The sequence below is a fragment of the Dipteris shenzhenensis genome, chromosome 11, assembly GCF_047967505.1.
Source record: "Dipteris shenzhenensis isolate YYH24624 ecotype China chromosome 11, Dip_SZ_1.0, whole genome shotgun sequence".
In the NCBI taxonomy this organism is placed as follows: Eukaryota; Viridiplantae; Streptophyta; class Polypodiopsida; order Gleicheniales; family Dipteridaceae; genus Dipteris; species Dipteris shenzhenensis.
This window is the reverse complement of record NC_141606.1, coordinates 3,549,020-3,574,948: the sequence shown is the minus strand read 5'-3', so window position 1 is coordinate 3,574,948 and position 25,929 is coordinate 3,549,020. Positions and strand designations below refer to the sequence as shown.

Here is a 25,929-nt window from a genome sequence, read left to right as displayed (position 1 = left end):
GAATCAAAAATTTGATTACTGTAGAACTGATACAATAGATGGCGCTGCCTCCCAACCATGCGCTCCTGTGAAAGAAGCTTCGATGGCGTGCTGAAAACAGTAGAAGACGGAGGCTGGATGCTAAGGAATTAGGGTGGTTGTAGCTAGTGATGAAATGGGCTTCACGGGCTTGCTCTTATATAGCCACCAGTCGTAGTTGGTTAGGCGCAATTGGGTGACCAACCCAGTCCGCCCAAAACGGTCAACTGGGGATCGGTCCCGAAATAGGCTACCCACCATACGATAGAACCGGTGCGCAAAACAGAGCAGCTGACCTATGGTCGCCATTCGACCTAGAGCCATCCGGGATCATCTGGGGCTCCAAACGGGCCCTGCAACCCGAGAGTGGGCTGCCCCGGGAAATGCTCCGTCTACCCTCAGTGCGGTCAGTCAAGGGATGCCTTCCCGCACTTGCATGTAGCCTAGTTGGCGGTGTGCCAACTCTATCTGAAGCCGTCCAGCCATCAGGCTACACATGGCCCCCATCTGGTGTCCAAACCAGGACCTATTGGATAACTGAGCTACTCAAATGCCTTCTCCTCATATGGGGGGCTTACAAGTAGAGTTAGCTGGTTCCCGCGTAGTTACACGAGAGTGGAGCATTGATATCTAACAAAAAGAGGGTCTGTGTGCTTTAAGAAATAGCTACTGTGGGCTCTTACATGATTATTATGAAGGCTAGTTACAATAGCGACGAGTGCCTAAACTAAAAAAGGACGTACATGCCTGAGAAGTGGCTTTGAAAAGTTAGCTAGTGGTCGCAAACTCACATATATTTATAAGACTAGAATTAATACCCAAAGTTCCCTTCAGCTCATGTTAAACTAACCTTGGAGCGCAAGCATTAAGATCCAAACAAAAAAAAGGAAATTTGGTTTTTGTTCCCACAGCAGTAATAACAATTGCCATAACACCAATAGCAACTCCATTTCTGCAATTGCCCATTGAGCAATAGCCATTTGAGCTTTGACTTCACAATTCCATGACTGTGACCCTCCCATTATATCCCTCATGGCATTATCACTCCATGATTTTATGGTTGTACAAGTCTTTAGGTGCGTAACATTCGATGCACATTAGGTGCAAGCTTTGAAAAACTGGAGAAGGGATGGGATATACTCCCATGACATGTAATGAAGCAAGGGAGAAAGAGGAATAAGGGAGAAGATGGGAAATACTCGCATGACAAGTAGAGAAGCATAGGACATACATAACATAGTTACCAAGGAATGCCGTTCCCCTTCCGAAAATAAGGGGAATGAAATTTGGAAACAAGGGAGAAGGGATGGGAAATTCTCACGACATGTAGAGAAGCATAGGACATACATAGCCTAGTTACCAAACCGTTTGCCCTTCTAGAACAATGCCACTCCCATTTGGAAGGCAACCAGGAATGCCTGACGTTTCCGGAACGCTAACTGGGCCCGGAACTCCAAGGAACACCATGCTCGCATTCCCAAAACGCATTCCCTGGTGTTTTGAATTCTGTACCTGCCTGGTAAGTGCGGACTGACATTAAATTGCCCAGACAGTGCCTACAACATCGAAAAGACTCGTACAGAAATGATCATCAAGAGCAAAGAAAGCATGATAGAATCTTATAACAGGGGGCTGTGAATGAAGAGGCGGCTAAAAGGGCACTGAGAAGGGTTGAGAGAGAGATTGAGAGAGCGCAAGCGGTGAGAGAGGGCTGAGTCAGGGCTGAAAAGGTGCAAGGGGTTGAGAGGGCATGGGTACTGAGAGAGAGCTGAGAGAAGGCAAGGTGGTAAAGAGAGGGCTAAGAGAGGTTTGAAGCACAGAAGGAGACACTGAAAGCCATGCTGAAGGAGTTGTGGCAGGTCATGTAAGTTTTTTCAAATCCTGGCTTGATCTGTGGAGACAAATGTATGCATTCATTTGTATACATTCCAAATGTATACATTCTTTGGTATACTTTCATTTGGATCCTGAATCCGTGCCTTAGAATAGTTTTGAGCCCCTGCAATTTCCGGCGACATCGTGGGAGTTCAGCAATGATATAGTGCCCCTCCACCCATAAACGACAAACGAACCAGGCCCCTGGATATCCAGCACCCTCCATGGCCTACTGCAAAGCCTGTGGCTGCGTGTACGTCCAGCCCATCTGCCCTCATCCAGGCACTTGTACCTAACGCAATTCCCTGCTGTACCTGCCAACCAAATCTGCTGTACCTGCCAACTTGTCCCTGATGTACCTGCTGTCCTGCCGTACACTGTACAGTCCTGCTGCTCCATTCATGCACTTCTCCAGGGCCTCTACAACCCCAAGATGCTGGCTAGGGAGGCCCTTCAGGCTGCCCTATGCTAATACAATATGGAGGTACGTATCCTGCCCAAGTGGCAGCCAGTCTGCTGCCCAGCCTTAATTCTACCCCCTTTCTCCCATCCTACTCTGTATGTCATCCTCTCCCATGTCCTCCTCATATGGGGACTCACAAGTGGAGGTGACCCTAATATTCCAACAGCACAAGGTATGGTCTAAGGAGGTGATTGGCACCATTCATGTGAAGGAAGGGCGTCCATGGTCCCCCACTCTCTTTGCAGTCTACATCGATGAGCTAGCATTCTTTGTAGACACTTTGAGAGGGGAGGGACTGTCACTGGCACATACTCTCCCTCCCCATTTTACTCAGATGATGTAGTACTCACCTCAACCACAACAAAGTGCTTACAAGGTGCATTTTGTGGTGGTACAAGCTTTTTGTGACAGCCAAGATATGATAGTCAATCTTGATAAAACTAAGGCCAAGATCTTAAACAATAATAGAAGGCAACTATGAATGCAACATGGTTGGCAAACGTCTTTAGAGAGAGCGTGAAATGTTTTTTAATGTAAAGAAATGTATAAACATGTGTGAACCAAGGTTTGGTTTAGTGTTATGGATTTGTAGTTATATAAATGGTCAAAGCCCTAACTGTTGAGGTTCTTGACAAGAGATACGAGGAGACTAAATTTCCCTAGATTCCTAAGTGCATACCTATGCTCATAGTATTTGTTGTCATCAATTGCCTAGGGGCAACTAGTGAAAATAAAGGAGCCCCATAGGGGACTTAATGGACACATAAGGTAAGTGCAAAAGGGAATGATGCTTGGCAAGTATGGGGTATCTAGTGTCTAGGTGGGTGGTTCTAGACCTGTGCCTACAAGCTATGTATGAAGGCTTTGGGATTGCATAGGCTAGGTGGTGAGGAATAAGCCATGGTGGGCTTTTGTAGGAAAATGTTAATAGAAGATGGCACCATTTATGAGGGCGACTTTTTTGTGACAAATTCGTATCAAAGCAACCACTTGCTGTTAGCTTTGGAGTTATTTGCATTTGGTTTGTAGTTCAATTAGAGTGTGATGGTTTAGGTATACATATATTTTTGTGTGAAAAGAAGAGAATATGGCACAAAAAATTAAAATGGAGGGAGATACCTCGTGTTGATCTTACAGGATTGGGACTCTGACCAATGCAATAGGCATCGCGTCCTTTGGCACATGAGCAACATATTACAATTCAACCGTTGCAAGCAAATCAAATGTGGGAAAATACTAGGAGTCCAACCGATGCAGCATCCTTTGGCACACGAAACACCAATGCCATCAATGATTATGATGGCTTGGAAACAAAGAATGCCTTACAACAGATTATGTTTCAACAAGTACAAGCCAACAACGTAAGAAAGAATAATGTAAGGTTCTTCATGCACTCACAAACAGGCACTTGAGGGGAGGAAAAGGGATAATAGAACCTGAAACAGTTGTTCAAGACATATGAAAAGCTCAGTAATCAAACCACGATGGGTAAGGTAACAAGTACCACCATAGGGATGAAAATGAAATTTTCACTTATGGCAGCCTTCATACAAGTGAATATCTATTTTATTAAATGTGTTTCTAGAAAAAAAAAAAAAAACGTCCCTAACAAAGCTTGCAGCAACGGGACATTCAATCTTTGCTAAGACAAAATTAATTAAAGAGCAAGTAGATGTTTAATTCAACATCAACACACAATGTTCTTAGTTCCAAGCTAGTCAAAAGATTGAAACGTAAAACTAGTCCATCGTACCTACCCTCAGATCCCTTCCATCCCATCCACCTTCTCTTTCAGTATATCGTCCTCTTCACTCCGAGATGGCGACTTTGTCTGAGATGGCAAAGAACAAGACTAGAATACAATTGTTGCCCACGTTCCCGGTTGATCGGTAGTTAGATGGACTCAATTACGGTGTTTGGTGGATGATGATGGAATCTGTGTTACCGTCATACGACATGGCAGATTTCATCTTGATAGTGTTGGGAATTGTGTGATGAAGGGCTTGCTCTATGATCTTGTGTGTGAGTGTGTGTAGCACACTAAGTACTATGATGTGTCTAGACTATGACCCTTGGGCACCTTTGCTAGCATGAGATCCTAGCCATAGATTTATCCTTGACCACCATGAGATGGCTTGTGAAACTATGTGCCTAGATGAGTCCTGGACATAGCAAGAGGCAAACCCTTGAGGGGGGGTATGTTGGGAATTGTGTGATCAAGGGCTTGCTCTATGATCGTGTGTTATCATGTTGAGGCGGTTTGTGCCATAAGGGGGCTTCTTTGACGGTACCTGTAGCAACGGATTCCTCCAGTTGTTCCAACGCTCCCTGGTGTCTCTATTCCATCGAGGAGCTGAAAGGGGGTGTTGGAGGCCAACATCTCCTGATGTCACCTTAGAGAGAGAGGGCCTTGATTATGGGTGTGCCCACCCAGTGAGTGAGGCTAGGGTAGAGAATGAGGGCCTCTGTTGTGGGTGTGCCCGTCCCCGTGAGAGTAGGTTAGTCTGGCTTTCCAGTGCCTCATGTGTTGCCACGTAGGCCACGGAGGTTCCTGGAGGGCTGTGTGGGCAGGTGTGCCTCAGTTTGCTGCAGTTAGGCGCCCCTTATGGGCCTCTTGTCTGGGCTGTGGAGCAGAGGGTGGGCCGACCTGTAGGTCGGCCACCTTGCTGGCCATGAGCTGGGGGGCTTGAGGCCTCCTTATAGGGCAGTAGGCAGCCCTTCAGGTGGGTTAGCCTACCTGGCCTGGTCGGCCCATATGCTGCAGGGGGTCGGCCCCCTAGGTGCCCTTTTATAGGGCTGTGTGCCCAGCCTTATGAGCTGGAGTCGGCCCTAATAGGGGCAGTGAGTTGGCCTGCATGCTGCAGCAGAGTGAGGGGCCCCCTCTCACTCCTTGTTAGAGCATCTTCTGGAGCTGGAATAGTTCTTCCAGCAGTGCATCCAGTGGAGCAGTTCAGTCCACCATCTAGTGGAGCCTGGCAGAGGTGCAGAGCCAGCCCACAGCATCACTTGAGGAGCAGGGTAGTGGAGCAGTTCATCCACTCCCTCGTGCTCCCAGTTCACTTGATTGTTGAGCTGTGTGTTCCGAGTTCTCAAGCAGCTGAGTTTTTCCCCCAGTTGTAGCGGGGTTTTCTCCAGAGATCACTTGCAGTTCTCGTGTGTCTTTCTCCCCTTTCTCTCCTTTTGAGTGTGTGTGTGTGTGTGTGAGGCGTGCTATCTCTCCCTCTCTCTCTTTCCTTCATTTCCGCTGCACTTCTCAAGGAAAGGTGCCGAGTATGGAAATAACCCGGATAAAGGCTGAAAGAAAAAAACCCAGCCTGTTCTAGAGAAACCCAGCTCATTGCCTAGGGAAACTCTGGTACAAACAGCCAAGTGGGGGGACTATACAACCAGTGAATCCCTTGTGGAGTGAATATGTAGAAAACTCCTATGGGCCAAGCCTTGCAGAAACGTGTCCAGAGGCGCCAACTGGGGGCATCCTGCTCTGGGATGCTGGGAGCATCGATGTGCCACTCCTTCCCCAATCGGCCCACAACTCTAATCATCTGCCAATGAAACCCATCCAGATTCTCGTCCATCTCTGGGTCTCTCTCAGTGAGTGCCTAAAGTTGCCCTACATGGAAGAAACCAAGCTGCGTGCTCTCGCTGAATCATCATCCTCAAGGGGACCTCAGTCCGAGAGAACTGACCCAACCATCTATTGTCCATCCACATGCGAAGTCCCTCCCACCAAGACTCGAGGATGGCTAGGTCAATCTCCCTCATCCGCTGCCCTGCCCCTCGCATATGCGCTATGGCTCCAAGCCTCGCCTCTGCCTCCATGGGAAATCTGCTCCATCTGCCAAAGGAGCAGGCCAGGCCACTGTCCTGCTGTGCCCATCCAATGTGAGTCCGCTACCCAAGCATATATCCATCCTGATCCTTGATCTCCGGGTACCAAATGAGGAGCTGATGCTCAAACTCCTCTCTGCAACGGGGCTGAACACAGATGAGGCCCCTTGCTAATCTCTGCCAGACCCCACGGAGGCTCCTTATCATGGGGGAACCCTTCCCCGTAAGGGAGGCCTCTAAAAAGATCCATCTGTGTGAATGCTACCACTGCCCCCCAGTGCGTGGAGTGTTCCTGAGAAGCCCTCACTGTAAGAGGAGCTTCTAGGGCTCTACGCCAGGGGTGCGGCCACCTCCTCTGAATCGCATCTGACACCCACGAAGCCCAGCCCTCGCAGGGTACTACCAAATCTCTACCTGCTGCCATAACCTGCTGAATCTCCTCGTCCTGCAAGAGGTCCTCTGGAATGCGGACCCCCTTTTGGGGAAGACCCCGACAGGGCTGCTCTAGGTAGAATACTACTGGACAGTGGTCTGACATCATGGTGCGTGCTAGAATCCCTGTAGAGCCGCCTCAGTGAACTCCAAGTTGTTGAAGTCTCCTCCAACGATCCAGGAGTCAACATCTAGCAGACACTCTGTCAGCCTCCTCCAAAAGGTCAGACGATGCTGTCTGCACGCTGGGGCATACACATTCAGGATCCCAATCCTGGACTCTCCCATCCTGACTCCCATCCAAACTGCTCGCCCTGATCATAGACCTCTAGAGCCACCGCCTGGGAGACCAAGATGCAGACTCCTCCGCTTCGTCCTACAGCAAGAGACCACAGTTCTGGGCCTCTCCCAAGAAGAAGGTCGTGTTGCCGTCTGATGTATGATGCTGAGAACATGTGCTCCTGTATCAAAAGGAAGTCCATTGTTTGCCCTACCACTGCCCTCTGCAACTCATAAGGATCAGGTACTGCGGCTGACTACGTGTACGGTCGTGGAGCCCAGGCACGTTCCAACTCACCATGGTCCAACTCATGAGGACGGGAAAGAAGGAACCCACGAGGGTGCCAGGAGGCTCCAAGGCTTCGACAAAGCAGGTCGGCCTGCTTTGGCAGCAGCCTATGCAATACGCAGCAGGTGGGAGGGTTGAGAGCCCAAGCGAGAGCGGCAACCGACCACAAGGGGGGCGGAGAAAACCGGATGGGGCAAGGGAAGAAGTGAAGAGGAGACGGAAGAAGGAAGCGAGAGGGAAGGGGATGGCACGAAGAGGAGGCAGGGGGAGGAGGTGGTGCAAGAAGGATGGCGGAGGAGAAGGGCGATGGCGGGTGACGAGGGGGAAGGCGGTCGTGGAGCCCAGGCACGTTCCAACTCACTATGGTCCAACTCATGAGGACGGGGAAGAAGGAACCCACGAGGGTGCCAGGAGGCTCCAAGGCTTCAACAAAGCAAGTCGGCCTGCTTTGGCAGCAGCCTATGCAACACGCAACAAGCGGGAGGGTTGAGAGCCCAAGCGAGAGCGACAACCGACCACAAGGGGGGCAGAGAAAACCGGAGGACCAAGCGGGGCATAGCATGGCAACAACAGGTCTCTAACATGCTTTGGAGGCATCAAGGTACCCATTGGGCCCCAGTAGAGCCCATACACGCTTAGGCATTGGCTGGATACCTCCAAAAAAGAGGCTTTAACACGGTTCCACACAAATTTTTTTGGGAAAGACTGGAAAAGCTACACGTCCCTCACAAGCTCAGAGAAGCTACATACCGTCTATATGAGAAAGTATTAGCCGAGCTAGCAAAACCACTTTTGGACGGATCATGCTCCAAAGGAAAAGTTGTCATAAGAAGTGACATAGGGGGGTCCAAACAGAGACATCCCCTCTCGCCATCTTTTTAGTCTTTTTATAGATGCCCTAGAAGATTGGATGAGAGAAGGTGTTCAAATTGCAGGATATGCTCTACTATTCCTTATTTATGCAGATGACGTAGGCTTATATCCAAATGAATCCAAGAATATGCCCAAACTCATCCTCTTAAACACAACATAGTGCACTTTCAATCTCATGATAGTCACTCATAAGGTTGAAAACTATAAACTCCATCACGCATAGCACGGACTAGCTACTATGACATCCCCATTAGCGTCATCAACGCCAAACATTGGGTGTAGACCATAGTATAAACATATGCTCTCACACATACAAATCCACACACCCACACATACTTGAGCATCCATTTATACAAAGTCCTCATACAGATGATGTAGGCTTCTTCGCAAAGAGCAAGCATAAAATGCAAGTAAATTTGGATGCACTGGGAGATTTTTGCAAACACTCACGAATGCAGGTCAACATAGCCAAAACAAAAGTCATGGTGCTTAGGACTCACAATAAAAACTTCATGTCACTTTCAAAAGGGGGGCCTTTGGAAATAGCCAACTCATATAAATATCTAGGGCTGGAATTTACCTACAACTACAAAATAACTGTAGGAAGGTAGACTTGTGGAATTGGGAAATGAGAGAGTTTTTACACTCTTGTACAAATAGTGATCCTTTATGGGTGTCCAGCATGGGCTCTCGGGCTCTCTCTAAGACCTATAAAACTTTACATAAATGATTTCTCATAGAGGAATCATCCTACTGGTTGAGACGAGCATGAAAGCTCTCGAAGGGGAAGAATTATGCCACTTCATGGCTTACCTCAACAAAGTTGAGAAGATAGATGCCAACAGGACACCTCACAAGGAATTGGAAGCTACACAAAAACCATTGGATGGCACCAAGATGGGATGGAATGGATGGAATTATGGGGTATATGGCTGTTCATATACCACAGGACGCATGTGAGATCAAGGGGTCAGTGACATGGAGAGGGCTACAAAAGGCTAAAACAATTCTACAAACAAGAAATTAATCCAATGACAACTGTGAGATGCAAAAATACCTTGGGGGACTCATCATAATGCCCCCCTCAACCCTTGAATATACAACTAGCCATCTCCATTAGAGTCCCGTTCTGCAAACCCATTTTGCTCCGGTGTATAAGTAGTGCATTGGTAACTCTGCCAAGAGAAGACAGGTAGTCATCAAACTCATGTGACATGTATTCACCCCCTTGTTGGTACGAAATGTGACCAACTTGTGGCCATTCTCATTGTCAACCAAAGTAAGTATCTGTTTAAAACATGCAAAGACATATGATGCATAGATCCAACTATAGCAGGTGTAATCATCCACAAATGTTCTAAAATAATAAAAGCCCCCAATAGGTGTTGTCCTCATGCAACCACACACATCATTGTGAATTAGATGCAATTTGCGGGCTGCACCAACACTCCCACCTTGGGAAATAAAATCTATGCATCTTGCCCAGCAAGCATCCTTCACAAATATGCTTTGAAAGTGCATGCATCTTCAAAAGACTAGCAACCATGTACTATAGTAGGGGGCAACCAACATGAGGCAACAGCAACAAATCTCGACCATGTTCAAGAAGCACCAAGATTCTCTACCGGACCCCAATCTGGCTTGCATCAAGTTCAAATTACTCATGAATGACACATGACAAGAATCACTTCCTGGATACACATGGTTTGTATTCCTGCTTCTTATTCTAGTTTCGACAAAAGACTCACGACAGTGTGCCAGACAACTCTAGATCCCCTCCTTGGGGTGTCTTTTCACATGATGTAGGTCTGATATGGTCTCATAGGCCTATTTGGCCTTCCGCAGACGTTAGTACAAGTTTCTCTCTTTCTTTCTTCCTCTTTCAATATGGCAAGCAATACATCAGCAAGATTTGTTTGTACCATGTCCTCAAGCATTGCTTCGAGACTAAAACAGGAAATGAAATTTGTAGGGAGTTGCCAAATCCCAAATGTGCCGGCCTTCAATAATCAGTTACTGCATCTTCTAAATCATACAGTACCAGATCCATATAGAAAACATATGTTGTTCTTAACTGTGGGTTTGAGCATGCAAGCAATGAACAATGAGCAGGATAGTGCATAAAAGGTACTCACAAAAGTTCATTGCTGTGTTCAAGCTTCCGACTTCCTAAGATAGAAGATTCCTTTGTCTCATATAATTCACTTGAATCCGCTGGAAGTATCACTGTACGCTTTCGAAAAGTTGCAATGCAAACTTGTAACATACGAGTCAGTGGACTACCACCAGGCCTTTGATGTCTGTATAGAGGGGATCCAAACATAAAACTACAAATGGCTATCCCCATGGCTGCTGCAGGAATCCCAAAACCCCATGCCCAACTGTAGTTGTCTTGAATATATACGAGAACACTGCTAGAAATGAGTGCTCCAACATTGATAGAAAAATAAAACCAATTAAAAAATGAGCTCTTCTTCTTGCTCTCAGCTGCATCATTGTCATCAAATTGATCCGCTCCAAATGATGAGACGCATGGTTTAATTCCTCCTGTCCCCAGTGCAATAAGATAAAGTGCCAAATAGAACACAGCTAGCTGACCTGCAGTTGCTTCACAATCTGATGTGTCTGCGTCTGAGCAGCTTGAGGGCTTAAGTGCAGGAAGAGCTGCTGATAAAGTCAGAAGAGTCATTCCCTACAGAATAAGCAGGCTTTGAGAGAAAAGTTGGAAGTCAAAAAAAAAAATCTACTAATCTATAAACCAGACAATGCCTTCTATGATACTTTAGCAATCTGATTGGTATAATTCGAAGCATTTGAAATCACCTTTTCGGGGACCTATGCTCCTATTGCAAATCCTTCAATAAAACTAGCTACAAGGTATAGAGTTTACCACAAAATAGACAAAGGAAAAGCCTGCTATCGTCCAAAAACGACCCCAGTAGGCATCTGCCAAAAATGCCCCAACAAAAGGCATGATATAGCAAGTGCCGGTCCAATTATTCACACTTTTGGCAGCATTGACATTGCTTTGATTTAGCACCGAGGTCAAGTATGTAACCAAATTGGTGCTAATCCCATAAAATGCCAGCCTTTCACAGCCTTCATTTCCTGATCAGAAGTTAAAACAATTCATCAATTAAAAAATCAGGAAATTTTCCCCAGATATAAGAAATCAGCACAGTTGTACACATTTTCTCTGCTTTTGTGACAGTAAGCACAATCAAGCACCGAACGATTCGAAGCACATTATTATTGTACTCTTAAGCATGGAATCATCAATGTAGCACCCTCTAGAATGCACAGCACCTTTAGGGATTGTCCAACTGCAATAATGTTTACAACCTGTCGACAACCTTACAAGTGAAAACACAAATCAGCACAATGAGTGCAGAGATAGCATATCAGCACCTAATATGAAAGGACATGCCTTCCAGCCACCAGTCTGAGCTTTGATTGATGGCCTTCCATGGATATCAGTAGACCCATCTTGAGTGTAAACTGACTGGGATCCAAATATTTTGTCTTCACAGGAAACCTGGCAGTAAGCAGTACAGGTATTATTATTTACATAAGTACATCACCAATATCTATAAAATCATTCTGCCAATACAGTTGTAATAACTTGAAAGGAGATGCAGTAAGCAACCATAGCCTCCCCACCACCGACATACTGTCATTGTCTCCAGAAAGCCAACATCTCCACAAGATAGATATATGATCTAAACAATGCAGATACATAATCTTCAAGTTATAGAGACGTTTATTGTTCTTTAGGATAATATCAACCTGTCAAGCAGCAGGACATTGTTGAATGTACGGCATACTTGCGTGCAGGTGGAGATCAGGCCATTGTTTGTCAGAAGGGCAGTCGCATATACAAAAGATATTTATGGAAAGAAGGAGAAAATATGGACAGAGGGGAACATGATAACAAGACAGGCAAGCAATGAAATATGCTAGACAAGTCCGACCAATATCAGGCAGTCCCCCATCCAGTACAAGCACGTGTAGAGACTAAATGCATTGAAATGTGTATCTTTAATCTTGACTGTCATTTCTGCATATTCCTATGCAGAAAATCATCAAAGCAACAATTGAAAAAGTGATGATCCATGCTTTTATAAATTTAGGCATCCACAAAATTGAGAAAACTATAGCCATTGCATACATACATGGGTACACACAAACCAAGACTGTGGGGTGGTGGATTTTCCCAATCCTACACAAATAAGCCCTGCTGCAGTCTCCATTTCACCTAGGACACTTAGTCTTAGGTCTAGGTACAAGTACTTTGTACTCTTTCTTTTTCTATTACTCAAGATTGACATGATGGCTAAGACTCTATCGACTCTTTGCACCTTGCTCTCTCTCTATCATCTAACGATCCTACAGTGGTATCAGAGCCACGTTTAGATTCGTCTCCTGCACCCGGATTCGCATCAGCTCTCTTCAGCTTCACTACTCCTTCATTCGTACAGTCGTACAGTACGGACGACCGTACTCAACTCCATACAGTCGTGCTTGCTTTGTACTTCCACGTACAGCTCCGTACATGAGCAACTGTACAGATCTGTACCTACGTTGCTGTACATCCGTACAGCTCCATACCTGAGCAGTTGTACATCTGTACCTGCGTCGCTGTACATCCGTACAGCTCCGTACCTGCACTACGTACTTGTCTGTACATGGTACCGTACTTGCCCGTATCTGCATCTGTACACCGTACGTTGGATTCCGTATATCTGCTTCGTACAACTTCTGCACACAGTACATGTTCAGTACCTGCACTCCGTACAAGCATCGTACATGTTTCTGTACCGTGCTTCCGTACAGCCGTACACCGTATAGCTTAGTACATACACCGTACAGCTCTGCATCCATACAGTTGTACTTGCTCCGGGATTTGGTGCATTTTTGCAGTCAATTTGTGGACAAGTCCTAATTTTATAGTTGCAAGCCTTGAGGCTATTTTCTTTTCGGGATTTGGTCTGCAATTTCTCGTTTGATTGCAATACATTGGGTCAGATTGGAGAACATTGAGTCACATTTGCAGGACATTGAGTCAGATTTTCAGACGTTGAGTCTTTTTTGCAGGACATTGAGTCAGATTATCATACATTGGGTCACATTTGCAAAAATTTCAGCAAAATTTGGGGCTTTTCTGTATTTGCCCTCTATTTGGCCTATTTGCCCTCATTAAATTTGGGGCTTTTGCCAGATTTGAAGTTTTTGCAGTGAACATTGCCTGCCACAGTCACATTTGGGTCAGATCTGCATTTGCCCTTTGATTTGGGCTGGAAATTTACAGATATTTGCTGTCATTTTTGGACAGCCAGCTCTTTGCAGTGATAGCCTTGAGGCTTTTGGGTTTTCAGGTCTCTTTCAGGGTATCACATTTGCTATGGCTGGAAGCAATCAAGAGCTATTTGGCGTTCTTCGTGAAGATGATAAGTTGGATGGCACCAACTATCCGATGTGGTCTTATCTCATGAAACATATTCTTGTTGCAAAGCATTTGTGGAATATTGTTTCTGGGGTTGATCTGAGGCCAGCCAATGCTACAGTGGTTGCCTCTACTGCTGGTCCCTCTGCAGGGGGTACTCCTCCTGATGCCTCATCTTCTAGCACTCCTGCTGCTGCTTTTCCAACTCAGGAACAGTCAAGATGGGATGCAAGAGATGCAAATGCACATTCATGTATTGCTTTATCATGCAAGAGAATCATTATTCCACACATCCGATCTTGCAGAATAGCAAAGGATGCTTGGGACAAATCGGCTTCTCTCTATCAGATTCACAATGAGGCACGTGTTGCATATTTGAGAAGGCAATTACAGAAGTCCGTATGAATGAAGGTGACTCTATGGATTCATACCTGACAAAGGTCAAGGACCTCATGGAACAACTTGCCAACATTGATGAGGTGGTGCCAAATTCACAGCTTGTCAGTACCACACTGAATGGACTGCCAGATACATATCAAGGGTTTGCTACAACCCTTCGATTAGTGGCCATGGGTAATCCAGACCACTATTCTTTTGATCAGCTAGTTACTTTGCTTTTGCAGGAAGAGCAAAGTCGAGCTAATAGACAAGCCATTATTCCTGATCATGCATTTGCTTCACAACAGACAGGAAGAGGCAAGGCTTCCAAGCCTATGGGCAAGCCTAAATTTGCGCATAGCAGCTGTAATTCCTCCCATGCATCTAAAAATACAGCAGATAAGTCAAAGAAGAAAAGATGCAACTATTGTCGCAAGCCTGGACATGACATTTCAGAATGCAGGAAGCGCATTGCTTCGGAGAAAAGGAAAGCAGGATTGACAGTTAATGCCTCACATGCTATTGAATCCCATGAGCCAGCAGATGCTTCACATGCACATGCTCTTCAGGATGATTGGGCATGGGCTGTCCATTGCTCATTAAATCCCTCCAAAGCTGATGCACTCTTTACTGCTAATGACGCTCAGTCTTGGTATTTTGATAGTGGTGCCTCCGAGCACGTCACATCTTGCAGACATTTGTTTCATTCTTTAGCAAATGCACCTCGAGGGGGGACTGTCACATGTGCTAATAATGCTTCCTATGCTGTAAAAGGAATTGGAGATGTGCAGCTCACATCCATTTCAAGCCATCCTGTCACTTTGATTAATGTTCTTTTTGTGCCTAGAATTGAAGTCAACTTGATTTCAATTTCAGCAATTGCCACCTCAGGTTTCAGAGTGATTTTTGATGGCTACAGGTGCCTAGTTTATGATCTTCGTGATGACAATGCCATAGTTCTCACTGGCACTTTGCAAAAGGGGCTTTATCACCTTGATCATCACTCAGCTGCACTTTCTATGGAAGCATTTTCTATTTCAGATTCACAGCTTGCTGAAACTCTTTGGCATGAGAGAATGGGTCATCTCAATTATAGAGCTCTTGCAAAGCTACACTCACAGCAGATGGCAAATGATGTACCTCAAACTCACACAATTTCCAAACATGTGTGTGAGGGTTGTCTTTTGGGTAAGATGCATCGGTTTCCTTTTCAAAAGAATTGTCCAAAACTCTCACAAAGGAAATTGCAGCTAGTACACAGTGATGTATGTGGCCCAATGAGGACAAATGCCATTGGGGGGTACAAATATTTTATGACTCTCATTGATGATTTCACAAGATATTGCTGGGTATATCCTTTAAAAGCCAAATCTGAAGTTTTCTCATGCTTTCATAGCATGCAAGCTTGTCACCGTCAACATAGATAGGGGGGAGAGTATATGTCAAAGGAGTTTGATGCATTTCTGTCTTCACAGGGCATTGTTCACTCATGCACTACTCCTTACACTCCTCAGCAAAATCCTGTTTCTGAAAGGAAAAACAGGTCCACAATGGAGATGGCCAGAGACATGCTTAAGGCCAAGTCTTTGCCCAATAAATTTTGGCTTGATGCAGTGATGTGTGCCAACTATGTGCTGAATAGATCACCTACAAGGGCATTGAAGACTGTTACACCTTATGAAGCATGGAAAGGCAAGAAGCCTTCACTTTCACACATGAGAGTTTTTGGGTCTCTTGCATATGTTCATGTACCATCTCAGCTGAGACATAAGCTTGATGACAAGGCAATCAGATGCATATTTATTGGTTACACCCAAGAGAGAAGAGGGTATCGGTTATACCAACCAAATACTGGGAAGATTATTGTCAGTAGAGATGTAATCTTTGCTGAACATTCAGCTTCTCCTCCTGTGGACTGCAAAGCTAAGCCAGATGTTGACATGTTTGATGCCTTTGACTCTTGGTTACCTCTACCTTCATTAGAGGAAGACTTTGACCAGCAACATGAGCCTCCTGCAGACCCTTCAACAAGCAATGATCAGCTGGTACCCCATGCTGATTTGCAGGTTTCTCTTCCAGCACAAAATGATCCCACTATTCATGATGCAGTGATTGAAGAAAGAGCTGTCAATAGACAGCAAAGGCAAGTTCCTAGATGGCTTCTTGATACATTGAGGGACAGCAAACAAGATCAGCCTTTTGCTGCCCGGACAAGATCAGGGAATAGACAGATGCATGGTCACTTTCTTGAGTTTGCACTCCTTGCTACAACTTGCAATGAAGAGCCTTTGTGCCATAAAGATGCTTTTGACAGCAAAGAGTGGATGGATGCAATGAGAGCTGAGTTACAATCCATTGCTAAAAATGACACATGGGAATTAGTAGATCTCCCTCCCGGCAAGCATGCCATTGGTACCCGGTGGGTCTACAAATTAAAAAGGAAATCTAATGGCAGTATAGATCGATACAAAGCCCATCTTGTTGCAAATTGCCATTGCAGCCCATCATCATTGGCAAGTGCACCAACTTGACATCAAGAATGCTTTTCTTCATGGGGATCTGTAGGAAGAAGTCTATGTCACACAAAGGAGGCTTTGAGGTTGTTAATTCTAAAAACAAGGTATGCCGGCTTAGAAAAGCCCTTTATGGTTTGAAGCAAGCACCCAGGGCATGGTATGCCAAAATTCATGCACGCTTACTATCTCTTGGTTTTCAGAATAGTCCCACAGAACCCACTCTTTATATCCGTGGGAGTGGATCTGATTTTTTAGTGCTGATTTTATATGTGGATGATATGCTCATCCCGGGCCCAGATATTCAGCATATTGCAGCTTTCAAGGCTGACTTGCAGCAGGTTTTTGAAATGTCAGACATGGGACAGCTCCACTATTATTTGGGCATTCAGTTTGCTCATGTTGAGGGGGGTATCATGATGTCACAGTCCAAGTATATTGGACAGCTCCTTGCTCGTTTTCAGTTGGAGGATTGCAAGCCAATTTCTACTCCAGTGGACCCTAGCTTCAAATTCTCAGCTCATGATGGGAGCCCACCATGTGATATCAGTCTTTATCAGCAGGCTGTTGGATGCCTTACTTATTTATGTCACACCAGACCTGACTTACAGTATGCGATATCTCAGCTCAGCATATTCATGCACATGCCCAATTCACAGCATTGGCAGGCAGTGAAGAGAGTCTTCAGATATCTCAGAGGCACTCAAGATTTAGCCCTCTTCTATGGTGATCAGGGTTCACTTACCATGCATGCTTACATGGATAGTGACTGGGCAGGATGTTCCAACACCAGAGTGTCACATACCGGCAATTGTTTTATGCTTGGCAATTCATGTATCTCTTGGCTTAGCAAGAAGCAACCAACAGTTGCCACATCTAGCTGTGAGGCTGAGTACAGGGCAGCTTTCATTGCTACAGAAGAGTGTGTTTGGCTTCGACAGTTACTTACAGATCTTGGTATTCGCCAGACATCCTCCACTATTGTCTACACTGACAGCCAAAGTGCTTTGGCCATTGCACGTAACCCAGTGTTTCATGCGCGTACCAAGCATATTGAAGTTCACTATCATTATGTTCGGGAGCGGTTGTCAGCAGGAGACATAGAGTTGTCCTATCTTCCCACAGAGGACAACATAGCAGATATGTTTACAAAGGCACTTCCTCGTCCCAAGTTCGAAGTCTTCCGACAGGCTTTACACTTGGTTCCCTTTGTTACATGATCTGCCATCCCTTGTACATTCATAGGTGGCTATATCCTTTTGGATGAGCATGTGCCACCATGACCAGAAAATACCAGGTATTCTGAGACGTTTCCAGAATACTTCAGCCCATCCCATGGAGGGGGGTTTGTAGGCCATCTTCTGGTGGTTCTACTGATGCCCTATAGGCCATGGCATGTGCCTTGTAGGCATAAATATAGGCACTTATAGTTTTAGTGCCTTTTAGGCCACATAGGACACTTAGTCCTATGTGACACCTAGGACACTTAGTCCTAGGTCTAGGTACAAGAACTTTGTACTCTTTCTTTTTCTATTACTCAAGATTGACGTGACGGCTAAGACTCTATCGACTCTTTGCACCTTGCTCTCTCTCTCTCTCTCTATCATCTAACGATCCTACAATTATCATGCCAATTGTAATAAATGGCACAACCATAACCATCAAAGACAACCTTGAAGCCGTTAGATTTTCTTGATGCCTGGAACAAATAACACCTCTAGAAGAGTGACTATATCCACTGACAGAGAGTAACCTCAACCTGCCCAATTCCTTTCATAGGATAAGAGGAATTGTTTGCACAAGTGACAATGCCCCCCTTGGGAGCATCACTCATGACTCAATCTCTGAAATAAAATTATGTAGGATGTAATGTGCTTTGAAGCACCACTATCAATACCAATCAAAGTCAGAATCTAAAAGTCACAAGGCCGAAGCATCCAAGGACGGATTATGTGCAGCCTCGTGCGTGTGCTCATCGGCAACTGGTAAATATGTGACTACAAGTCCATGTTGTGTCTTCTCCTTCTCGGAAGCAATGCGCTTACAGCGCTTTGATATGCCATGGCCTTGTTTCTTGCAATAATTACAGCACTTCTTCTTCTTCCCATCCCCAATAGAAGAAAAGGATGAGGTGTCAGATGAAGGTTTGGGCTTGCTGTAAATTTTCCCCCCTTCGCCTTAGCCCATATGATCGGTGGCAAAGGCCTAGTTGGCAAGAAAAGAAGCATTTCTGTTTTGATGACTCTGCTCCTCCTGTAGGAGTGGAGAAACAAGACGATCGAAGGAATAGTGGTTGGGGTTAGCCATAGCCACTAACCTCAATGTTGTAGCAAATACCTCGTGAGTCCAAGAGCCCATCAAGTGTCGTGGAAACGACCTGTGCATCTAGGGCAATCTCACCTACGTTAATAAGCTCCTCACGAAAGTCCTTGACTTTGGTGAGATAAGCATCTATGTTGTCCCCTTCCTACATGTGTACACCGTCAAGCTGTTGTCTCAAAAAGGTAGCTCTAGCCTCTGTTGGCAGCCTGCATGGCTGCCACGTGTCCAAAGGTGACGCCGGGTGCCAGGTCCCACTCCCCGTCCCATAGCTGTGTCTAGCCTCTCTCTCTCCCAAAAAGATCCCGGAAGGGAAGAGAGAGGGGTTCAAACAAGTCTTTTATATTCAAGCCCCCCAAGGAGGCACCAATGCATATCGGATTAGTTTCCCATCAAATTGCCACATGTCGACAGCGCACAAGCCCCCCTCTTCAATTCTTCAATTAACCATGCAGAGGGGTGAAGGCCACTACCTCCAACATGCAAGTTGCCATGTTTCCATAGGTGACGCCGGGTGCGAGGGTCCCACTCACCGTCCCATAGCCGGGTCTAGCCTCTCTCTCTCTCCCAAAAAGATCCCAGGAGGGATGAGAGAGGGGGGTTCAAACAAGTCTTTTATATTCAAGCCCCCCAAGGAGGCACCAATGCATATGGGATTAGTTTCCCATCAAATTGCCACGTGTCGACAGTGCACAAGCCCCCCTCTTCAATTCTTCAATTAATCATGTCGAGGGGTGAAGGCCACCACCTCCAACACCCCCCTGTGGACTAACCCCAAGGTACAACTTGACCAAACCAAAGGTGACCCTCAACCAAATCAAGAGGGGGCCTAACCAAATACGCGGTGCACACGTGGCGCCTTCTGCGTGCCAACAGCCTCATTACAAACCTAATACAAACGGGCCAAAGCATCCCATGCATCCATGGCTATCTTCATGTGCCTGGGCACCCCTCTGATCCTAACGAGTCTAGTCCGATTTAAAAGAATATGGTGTGTAACAACGATAGTAGAGCCAGAAGTGGCAATAGTAGCAGTAGCACCACTTGTAGAGGATGCAGTGGTAGCAGGTGCCTGTGGCTAAGAGACAAGTCTAGTCTCTGATCCAGATACAAGGCCTCAAAATTTCTTGGATACGAAGAACTAGCGCACCAAGTACAACCACATGGGGTAATAAATACCATCAAGTTTGTCTTCAGCTAAAATCATTCCAAACAAATCCATGTTGGCCATTGCAAATGAAAATCCCAAAAAGAAAGTGCTCTGCAAAATGTCAAAGCCTCAAGGCTATCACTGCAATCAGCAGAAAGCTGACACAATATCTGCAAATGTCAACCCAAAAAATAGCAAAAGCTTTGGAAATGTGAATGCCAAATAAAGTGCTCAAACACAGAGTAAAATGCAAAAGGTGTCCTCCAATGTATGACTGCAACAAATATGCTCAAAAGTGACCTGAAACTGAATCCCAAGGGAAAGGGGATGACTTCCAGTGCCAATCCTGCAAAAGGCCCAGTTTTCCCAAAAAGGAAAGTATTCCAGAACTCAATGTCATTATACCAGCATGCAATCTCTGCAATAGCCTGTCATTGGCCTCAAAAAGCCCCAAATCTGATTGCTATAAATAGCAAATGTCTAAAATTCTCAATCACTTTAATTGGAAAGATGCTAGAAAAGCTGCCACATGCCTTTTCCTTTGCAAAATTGCAGCCCAATGTCAAAAGCCCCAATTTCTTGAGGGAAATTGCACCAAAAAGTGGGCAAAGTCAAGAAAAGCCCCAAATATCTGCAAATCTCCAACTCTGTCTACAAATGTGCAATCAGACTGCAATATCTGCCAAAGCCCCAAATTTGTATGTAAACTAAATTGAAAAGTGTAACAAAGACAGCCCGTATTGAAATCAAGCCTGCCTATCAAATGTACTATTGTCCATATAGCTGTACGGATAAAAGTGCAGAGTTGTACGGATGAATTTCTAAGCCATATGGACGCTTCCCTGACGCTGTACGGAAGATTTTTGCAGATCGTGCGGGAGGTGTACAGACATTTTTGTAGGTATGAGCAACACTTGTACTAATGATTGTTGCAATTGTACATATGGCTTTCGTGACCTATACGGCACCTGTATGGATGAAATGGCATAGCACTAGTCAACACATTGATGTGGGCGTCATTGATGTAGATCTGTATGGATTTGTACGGCTAGCACTCACGAGAGCTGACATAGAGAATGGCGTTGAAGGCTGGAGCTGCACGTCAAATGGGAGCTGGCTGATGGTGCAGGCAAGGGAAGTAGGATGGATCTAGATCAAACTCACTAATACCACAATTGGGTGTGGGGAGCAATGGAATGGAAGGAAGCAAACAACAACTAAGAAAACGAAGTGTACTTGCAAGGAATTATGAAGAAAGTATAGGACTGGCAAATATATGGCCCCAAAGTCAATTGGTTGACTAGGACTAGTCCTAAATAGCCTACAAGGCCATACCAGGACTAGTCCTAACTAGCCTACAAGTCAATTGGTTGACTAGGACTAGTCCTAACTAGCCTACAAGGCCATACCAAGGCTAAGTGCTAACAGTAAGGTCTATGGCTTGGCCCTAGTCCTGTAGACATCCGAGTTCCATACCACAGATATCCCCTTTAGAAGGGATGAAATATGCATTCAGCTCGTTAGTCCACACAATGAGCTTGTACTTATTGTACTTCCCTTCTTCCACCCTCAAGCTTTCCATATATATTGACATCAAAGTCTGTTTCATCAGTACAGGCATCCAATTTCAACCCTGACTCCATTGCAGTAGCAATTGGCTTGCTGTCCTGCATGTGAAACTTATCAAGTAGGCCCCTAGCATACTTGTTTAGGTTCAGAAAAGTTTCCATCTTTCTGCTGCCACACTTCAATCCAAAGCAGCCTTCAGCTGTCCGATCTTGGGCTGACCATTACTTGTAATTCCAAATCATCAAAATATAAAATCACAGGTACTATGCTTCACCTTTTTGCATGCCCTTTATATCAAGTGTTGCCTGTTGCCATCCTGACTATGCTCAATCTCCACTTGCATGAACATTTGAGGGCTGCTCTTCCTCATTCTCTTGGCTGTCACTCACCTCCAAATCTGGTGAAACCAAACAACTGTTTTCTCTTTATTTGAAAACAACATACTTTGCCTGTCTCAATGACATAAGTCTGTAGCCTTCGCTCTCCTCACTTTAGCCAAAACATACGCACTTACTAGCTGTGTCATCCAACTTTTTCCTGAATATTTTGGAATGTATGAAGAGCAAATGCAACCTCTTAATTGTAAAACACTAAGGACATACGCTAATCACATAAGCAGCAGTTCTAACTGCTTCAGCCCGAAAGATGCTGGGAATAATTGTTATGTCTAGGTATGGACATAACTGGTTGGTACTAAGGAGGTCAGGTAACCTAGGGTTATCTATCCTAAACTTGGGACAGTAGTAACTGCTTCATAGGTATGCTCAGCATATTTGCGAAGCCCAGAGCATGGGTGCCTGCATGCTTGTCTGAGCGAAATAAATCATAGTGTTGGGTGCAATTCATACCCAACACATTGTATTAGCTGCGGAGTTATGAATTCTTTCGGTAGAGGGTGTTCATACATTGAGACTGATTTTGGGAAAATTAAGTCTCTAGATCTGGATGAAACGGCGATGTATTCCATTTGCATTTAACATGTTTGGAATAATGTTTATTGTTGGAAGTCAATGTCCCCCACCTGTGAGCCCCCATATGAGGACATGGGGGGTGAGGGGGAGAATAATGGGGGGGGCTGTTATGGGCTGCAGGATATGCAGCAGAACAGCAGCATATCCTGCAGCCCTACTGAGCCCCCTGGCAGCTCCTTATATAGGCTGCCCAGGGGGGGTTGGTTGGGACAGCATAGGGGCCGACTGGTCAGTCGGCCAGCCCCCTAACACCTGGGTCGGCCACCTCTAGGGGCTGCAAGCCCCCCATAAATACCCCCACTTCTCCATCAGCCACAGAAGCTTTCCAACAGCAGCACGGAGCAAGAGAAGTCTAGAGAGTTCTCAAGTTTTTTGCATTCCAGCCCTTGGTGGTCCCAAGGAGAAGGGTTTATACCGGTTACATGCCTTAGTCATATACGGGGACCACGGGCACTCAAAGTTGTGATTAGTCTCATAAGTTGCTCTTGTTTCTAAAGTACTTTATAGTTTAAGTAAGATGGAAGAGAAAGTAGGTGTACCTTAGGAAAGGGAAAATTCTGTTAGAAATCACTGACCCCACTTGTGAGCCCCCGATTTGAGGGGACAAAGGCAGTAGATTGTAAGGGGGCAGGGTAGGCACCACAGCAGCAAGCCTGCACATAAGGCCTCCAAGAGGGGCTGGAAGGAGGCTGGCTGTAGGGCTGCAAAGGCCCTGCAGCAGGGCCATATATAGACCCAGATTTGGGCCTGGTTGGTCGGCCAAATAGCCGACTGCAGGGTTCCCCATAGGGATGCTGCCCACGTCGGCTGAAGCGGCTGAGTCGGCTCCTTCTGGTCAGTGATTTGCCCCACCCCCTAGGCTATAAAAGGGCTCATATTCCCCCCCATTCCTCACTCACTCCAGCCCACTGAAGTCTACAAAGGACAGTGCATCCCAGGAGGAAATTGAGAAGAGTTTTGCAGCAGAGTCTTGCCTCAGTTTGTGAGGTGTTTTGTGCTCACCTTGAGCTCAGTTTTCCCCACACCTGGTGGATGAATATACTTTCAGTTTCTCTCTTTCTTGCTGTCTACATAGATCTCTATCTGTGAGTGTTTCTAAGTGTCTTTGAGCTGAAGGTCGAAGAGAGGTGCGAGAGATTCTATCCTCCAAATTCTAACAAATTCAGTTTGCTTGTTCTCAAGTGGCTCGGATTGATGAGCTCTTTGATCAATTGTTGCAAGGAGACAAATACTTTAGTAAAATTGATTTCTATTCTGAGTATCATCAATAAGGATTTATCCTAATGATGTACCAAAACCTGCTTTTAGCACCCCTAATGGTCATTTTCAATTTAGAGTAATGGATTTTGGGTTGAGAAATCCTCCTACTACATTATGATGTTAATGAATAGTGCGCTTAGACCAGCACTTTAAATTGGTTATCAAGTTGCTCAAGGAGCATAAGTTATATGCTAAACAATCCAAGTTATATGTTTTCGAGTATCTAGGCCATACTATCTCTAGCGAAGGATACATAGGGGTCTAGACAAAATTAAAGCTATTCTGGAGTAGCCAAAGCCCGACTACTCTAGAAGAACTTCCAACAATTCTTGGTCGTTTTGGTTTTTTCAGAAGATTTGTTAAGAAATCACCATAGCCATTGTTGGCTATGACTCCAATTCTTCTTGTTGTTTTGCTATCTATGCCATCCCCAAGTTCATGGACCTCTTGTCTCAAAGGAAACGTTTGAATCCTAGTTCCTCTTGCTGAGGTGGAACCTTGGGTCCTCATAGGCAATGCCAAAATTGGACATACCACTGTATGTATGAGGTAAGGCGTCTTCTTCCTTTTGTAATTGTGCATGAGCTGATTGGCGAAATATTTCGGTTAACTAATTTACTAAGACCTTGAGACAGCTCGAAGAATCAGATCTCCAAAAGGTTCAGGTATTATGATGGAAGAAGGCAGGTTCGGATGTCCTTCAAGAACTCCTCCCACTTGTATATAGACCTGAGTTATATTGATCAACTTGCCACTTGTGCCAACAAGCCATGCAACAACAATCAAAAGGTCAACTTTTCAGTCAAACCTTTGATATAACTTGCTACTTGTGCCAACAATCCATGCAATAAGAAACTAAAGGTCAACTTTTCAGTCAAACCTTTGAAACTGGAGTTTCTAGAAAACAAAGACTTTAACTGGCTGTCGATTCAGCTCCATATTATCTAATACCGTTGGCTTGACCAAAGAGAGGAGTGGTGCTCGATCCCCTTCTTGTGCTTCCCAAACATAGTAGTCTTGCTCTTCTTAAGCCTTTCGAGTGGTTCTCATTCTTGATCCCTTTCTCTGCTTAGTCCCGATGTTCCGGGCAAGTGCCCCTGGAATACGCAGACTGTACTGCTCCTTACAGGCCCGACTTTACATGACACACACACACAAAAAGGTGAAGCTTTCATGCATGCCAGATGTAAATGTAAATATGTAATCTTACAATTCCAACTGCGATGAGAGCTTAAGCTACACATGCAACGAGGCAGGACAAACGCACACAACAGAAGTCCGAAAAATGTCGAATCCATCCAAGGAGTCCATGAAATAGAATTAAGTCGCATGTAAGCCCATGCTCTTCAAGTGGAGACATTGGGAAGACGTGAAAAAATGGGTCTACACAGCTTACGGCTATTTCAACGAGAGAGGAACTTGACGGGGCTTACAGGTGTGCGGAGTTGGTAATCAGCAGACGAAGCATCCACGGCCCCTTCTGGATCATCGGGCTGCGGGTGCTGTTGGGTAGTAGGTAGAAGAGGCGCAGCGAGCTGTGGGAGCGGAGAGGCAGGAGCCATACTGTGTTCCCAATAACTTTTACTCACGTGACACGCTATCCCCGCTTGGTGTGGACAAAAATATCGAACTCTTCTATCTCCTGTTCGGTCAAAATATTGACTTCAATATCAAGAATGGTGCGTTTGAGGCAAAGTTAAAACAACAACAAATATGGCAACATATCCAAAATCCTTCAGCCATGGTGCCAGGCGCGGTCCTCAAAGCGAAAAATATTTTTTGCTTGATTGGTGTGTCCAGAGCGTGTGGATTTTGTTGGTTTTTTTTTCGTGCGTGTTAATTTGATATTTTGCGAGTCAACCGCGTGTTGAATCACGATTAGTAGGTCTGACCTTTGTGTCGAATGTCCGCCGCGTTTGTAGTTTCTCTCCGTCTGACGACCACCTCTCCCTCGTGCATGCGTTCGTCCATGCATTGGTCTTCGTCACGATCGAGCCCGACATTGTGGTCTACACTTCCTCCACACATGCATGCAATTCCATCTTTGCGACGGATTTCTCTACTGCACTCCGTTGGAGTAGTCATGGTGGCTGCCAGAGCAAGCTTTCGTCCACACATGTATAAAATTCCAAACATGAACGGGAGCAGCCCTCTCTGCTTCGCAAATCTTTGTTTTCATGTTCGAAATCTCTGATGATGGCGTGATTGAAAATGTGTTTTCATGTTCAAAATCAACAAACTATTCAGTTAGTTGCATATGTATTTGCTT

At 45.4% G+C, this 25,929-nt stretch overlaps 1 protein-coding gene across 1 annotated transcript in view; it reads right to left on the bottom strand.

Moving 5' to 3' along the window:
- LOC147896496 (protein NRT1/ PTR FAMILY 8.2-like) overlaps positions 1-25,395 on the bottom strand; it is a 35,539-nt gene extending 10,144 nt beyond the window's left edge. The window contains exons 1-4 of the mRNA XM_087381072.1: positions 25,094-25,395; positions 11,466-11,592; positions 10,948-11,165; positions 10,193-10,749 (exon numbers count right to left, since the gene is read on the bottom strand). Coding sequence (XP_087237198.1) covers positions 10,193-10,749; positions 10,948-11,165; positions 11,466-11,592; positions 25,094-25,222 — 1,031 coding nt within the window. The 5' untranslated portion in view covers positions 25,223-25,395. The remainder of the gene's footprint in view (positions 1-10,192; positions 10,750-10,947; positions 11,166-11,465; positions 11,593-25,093) is intronic.
- Between the last annotated feature and the right edge of the window lie 534 nt (positions 25,396-25,929).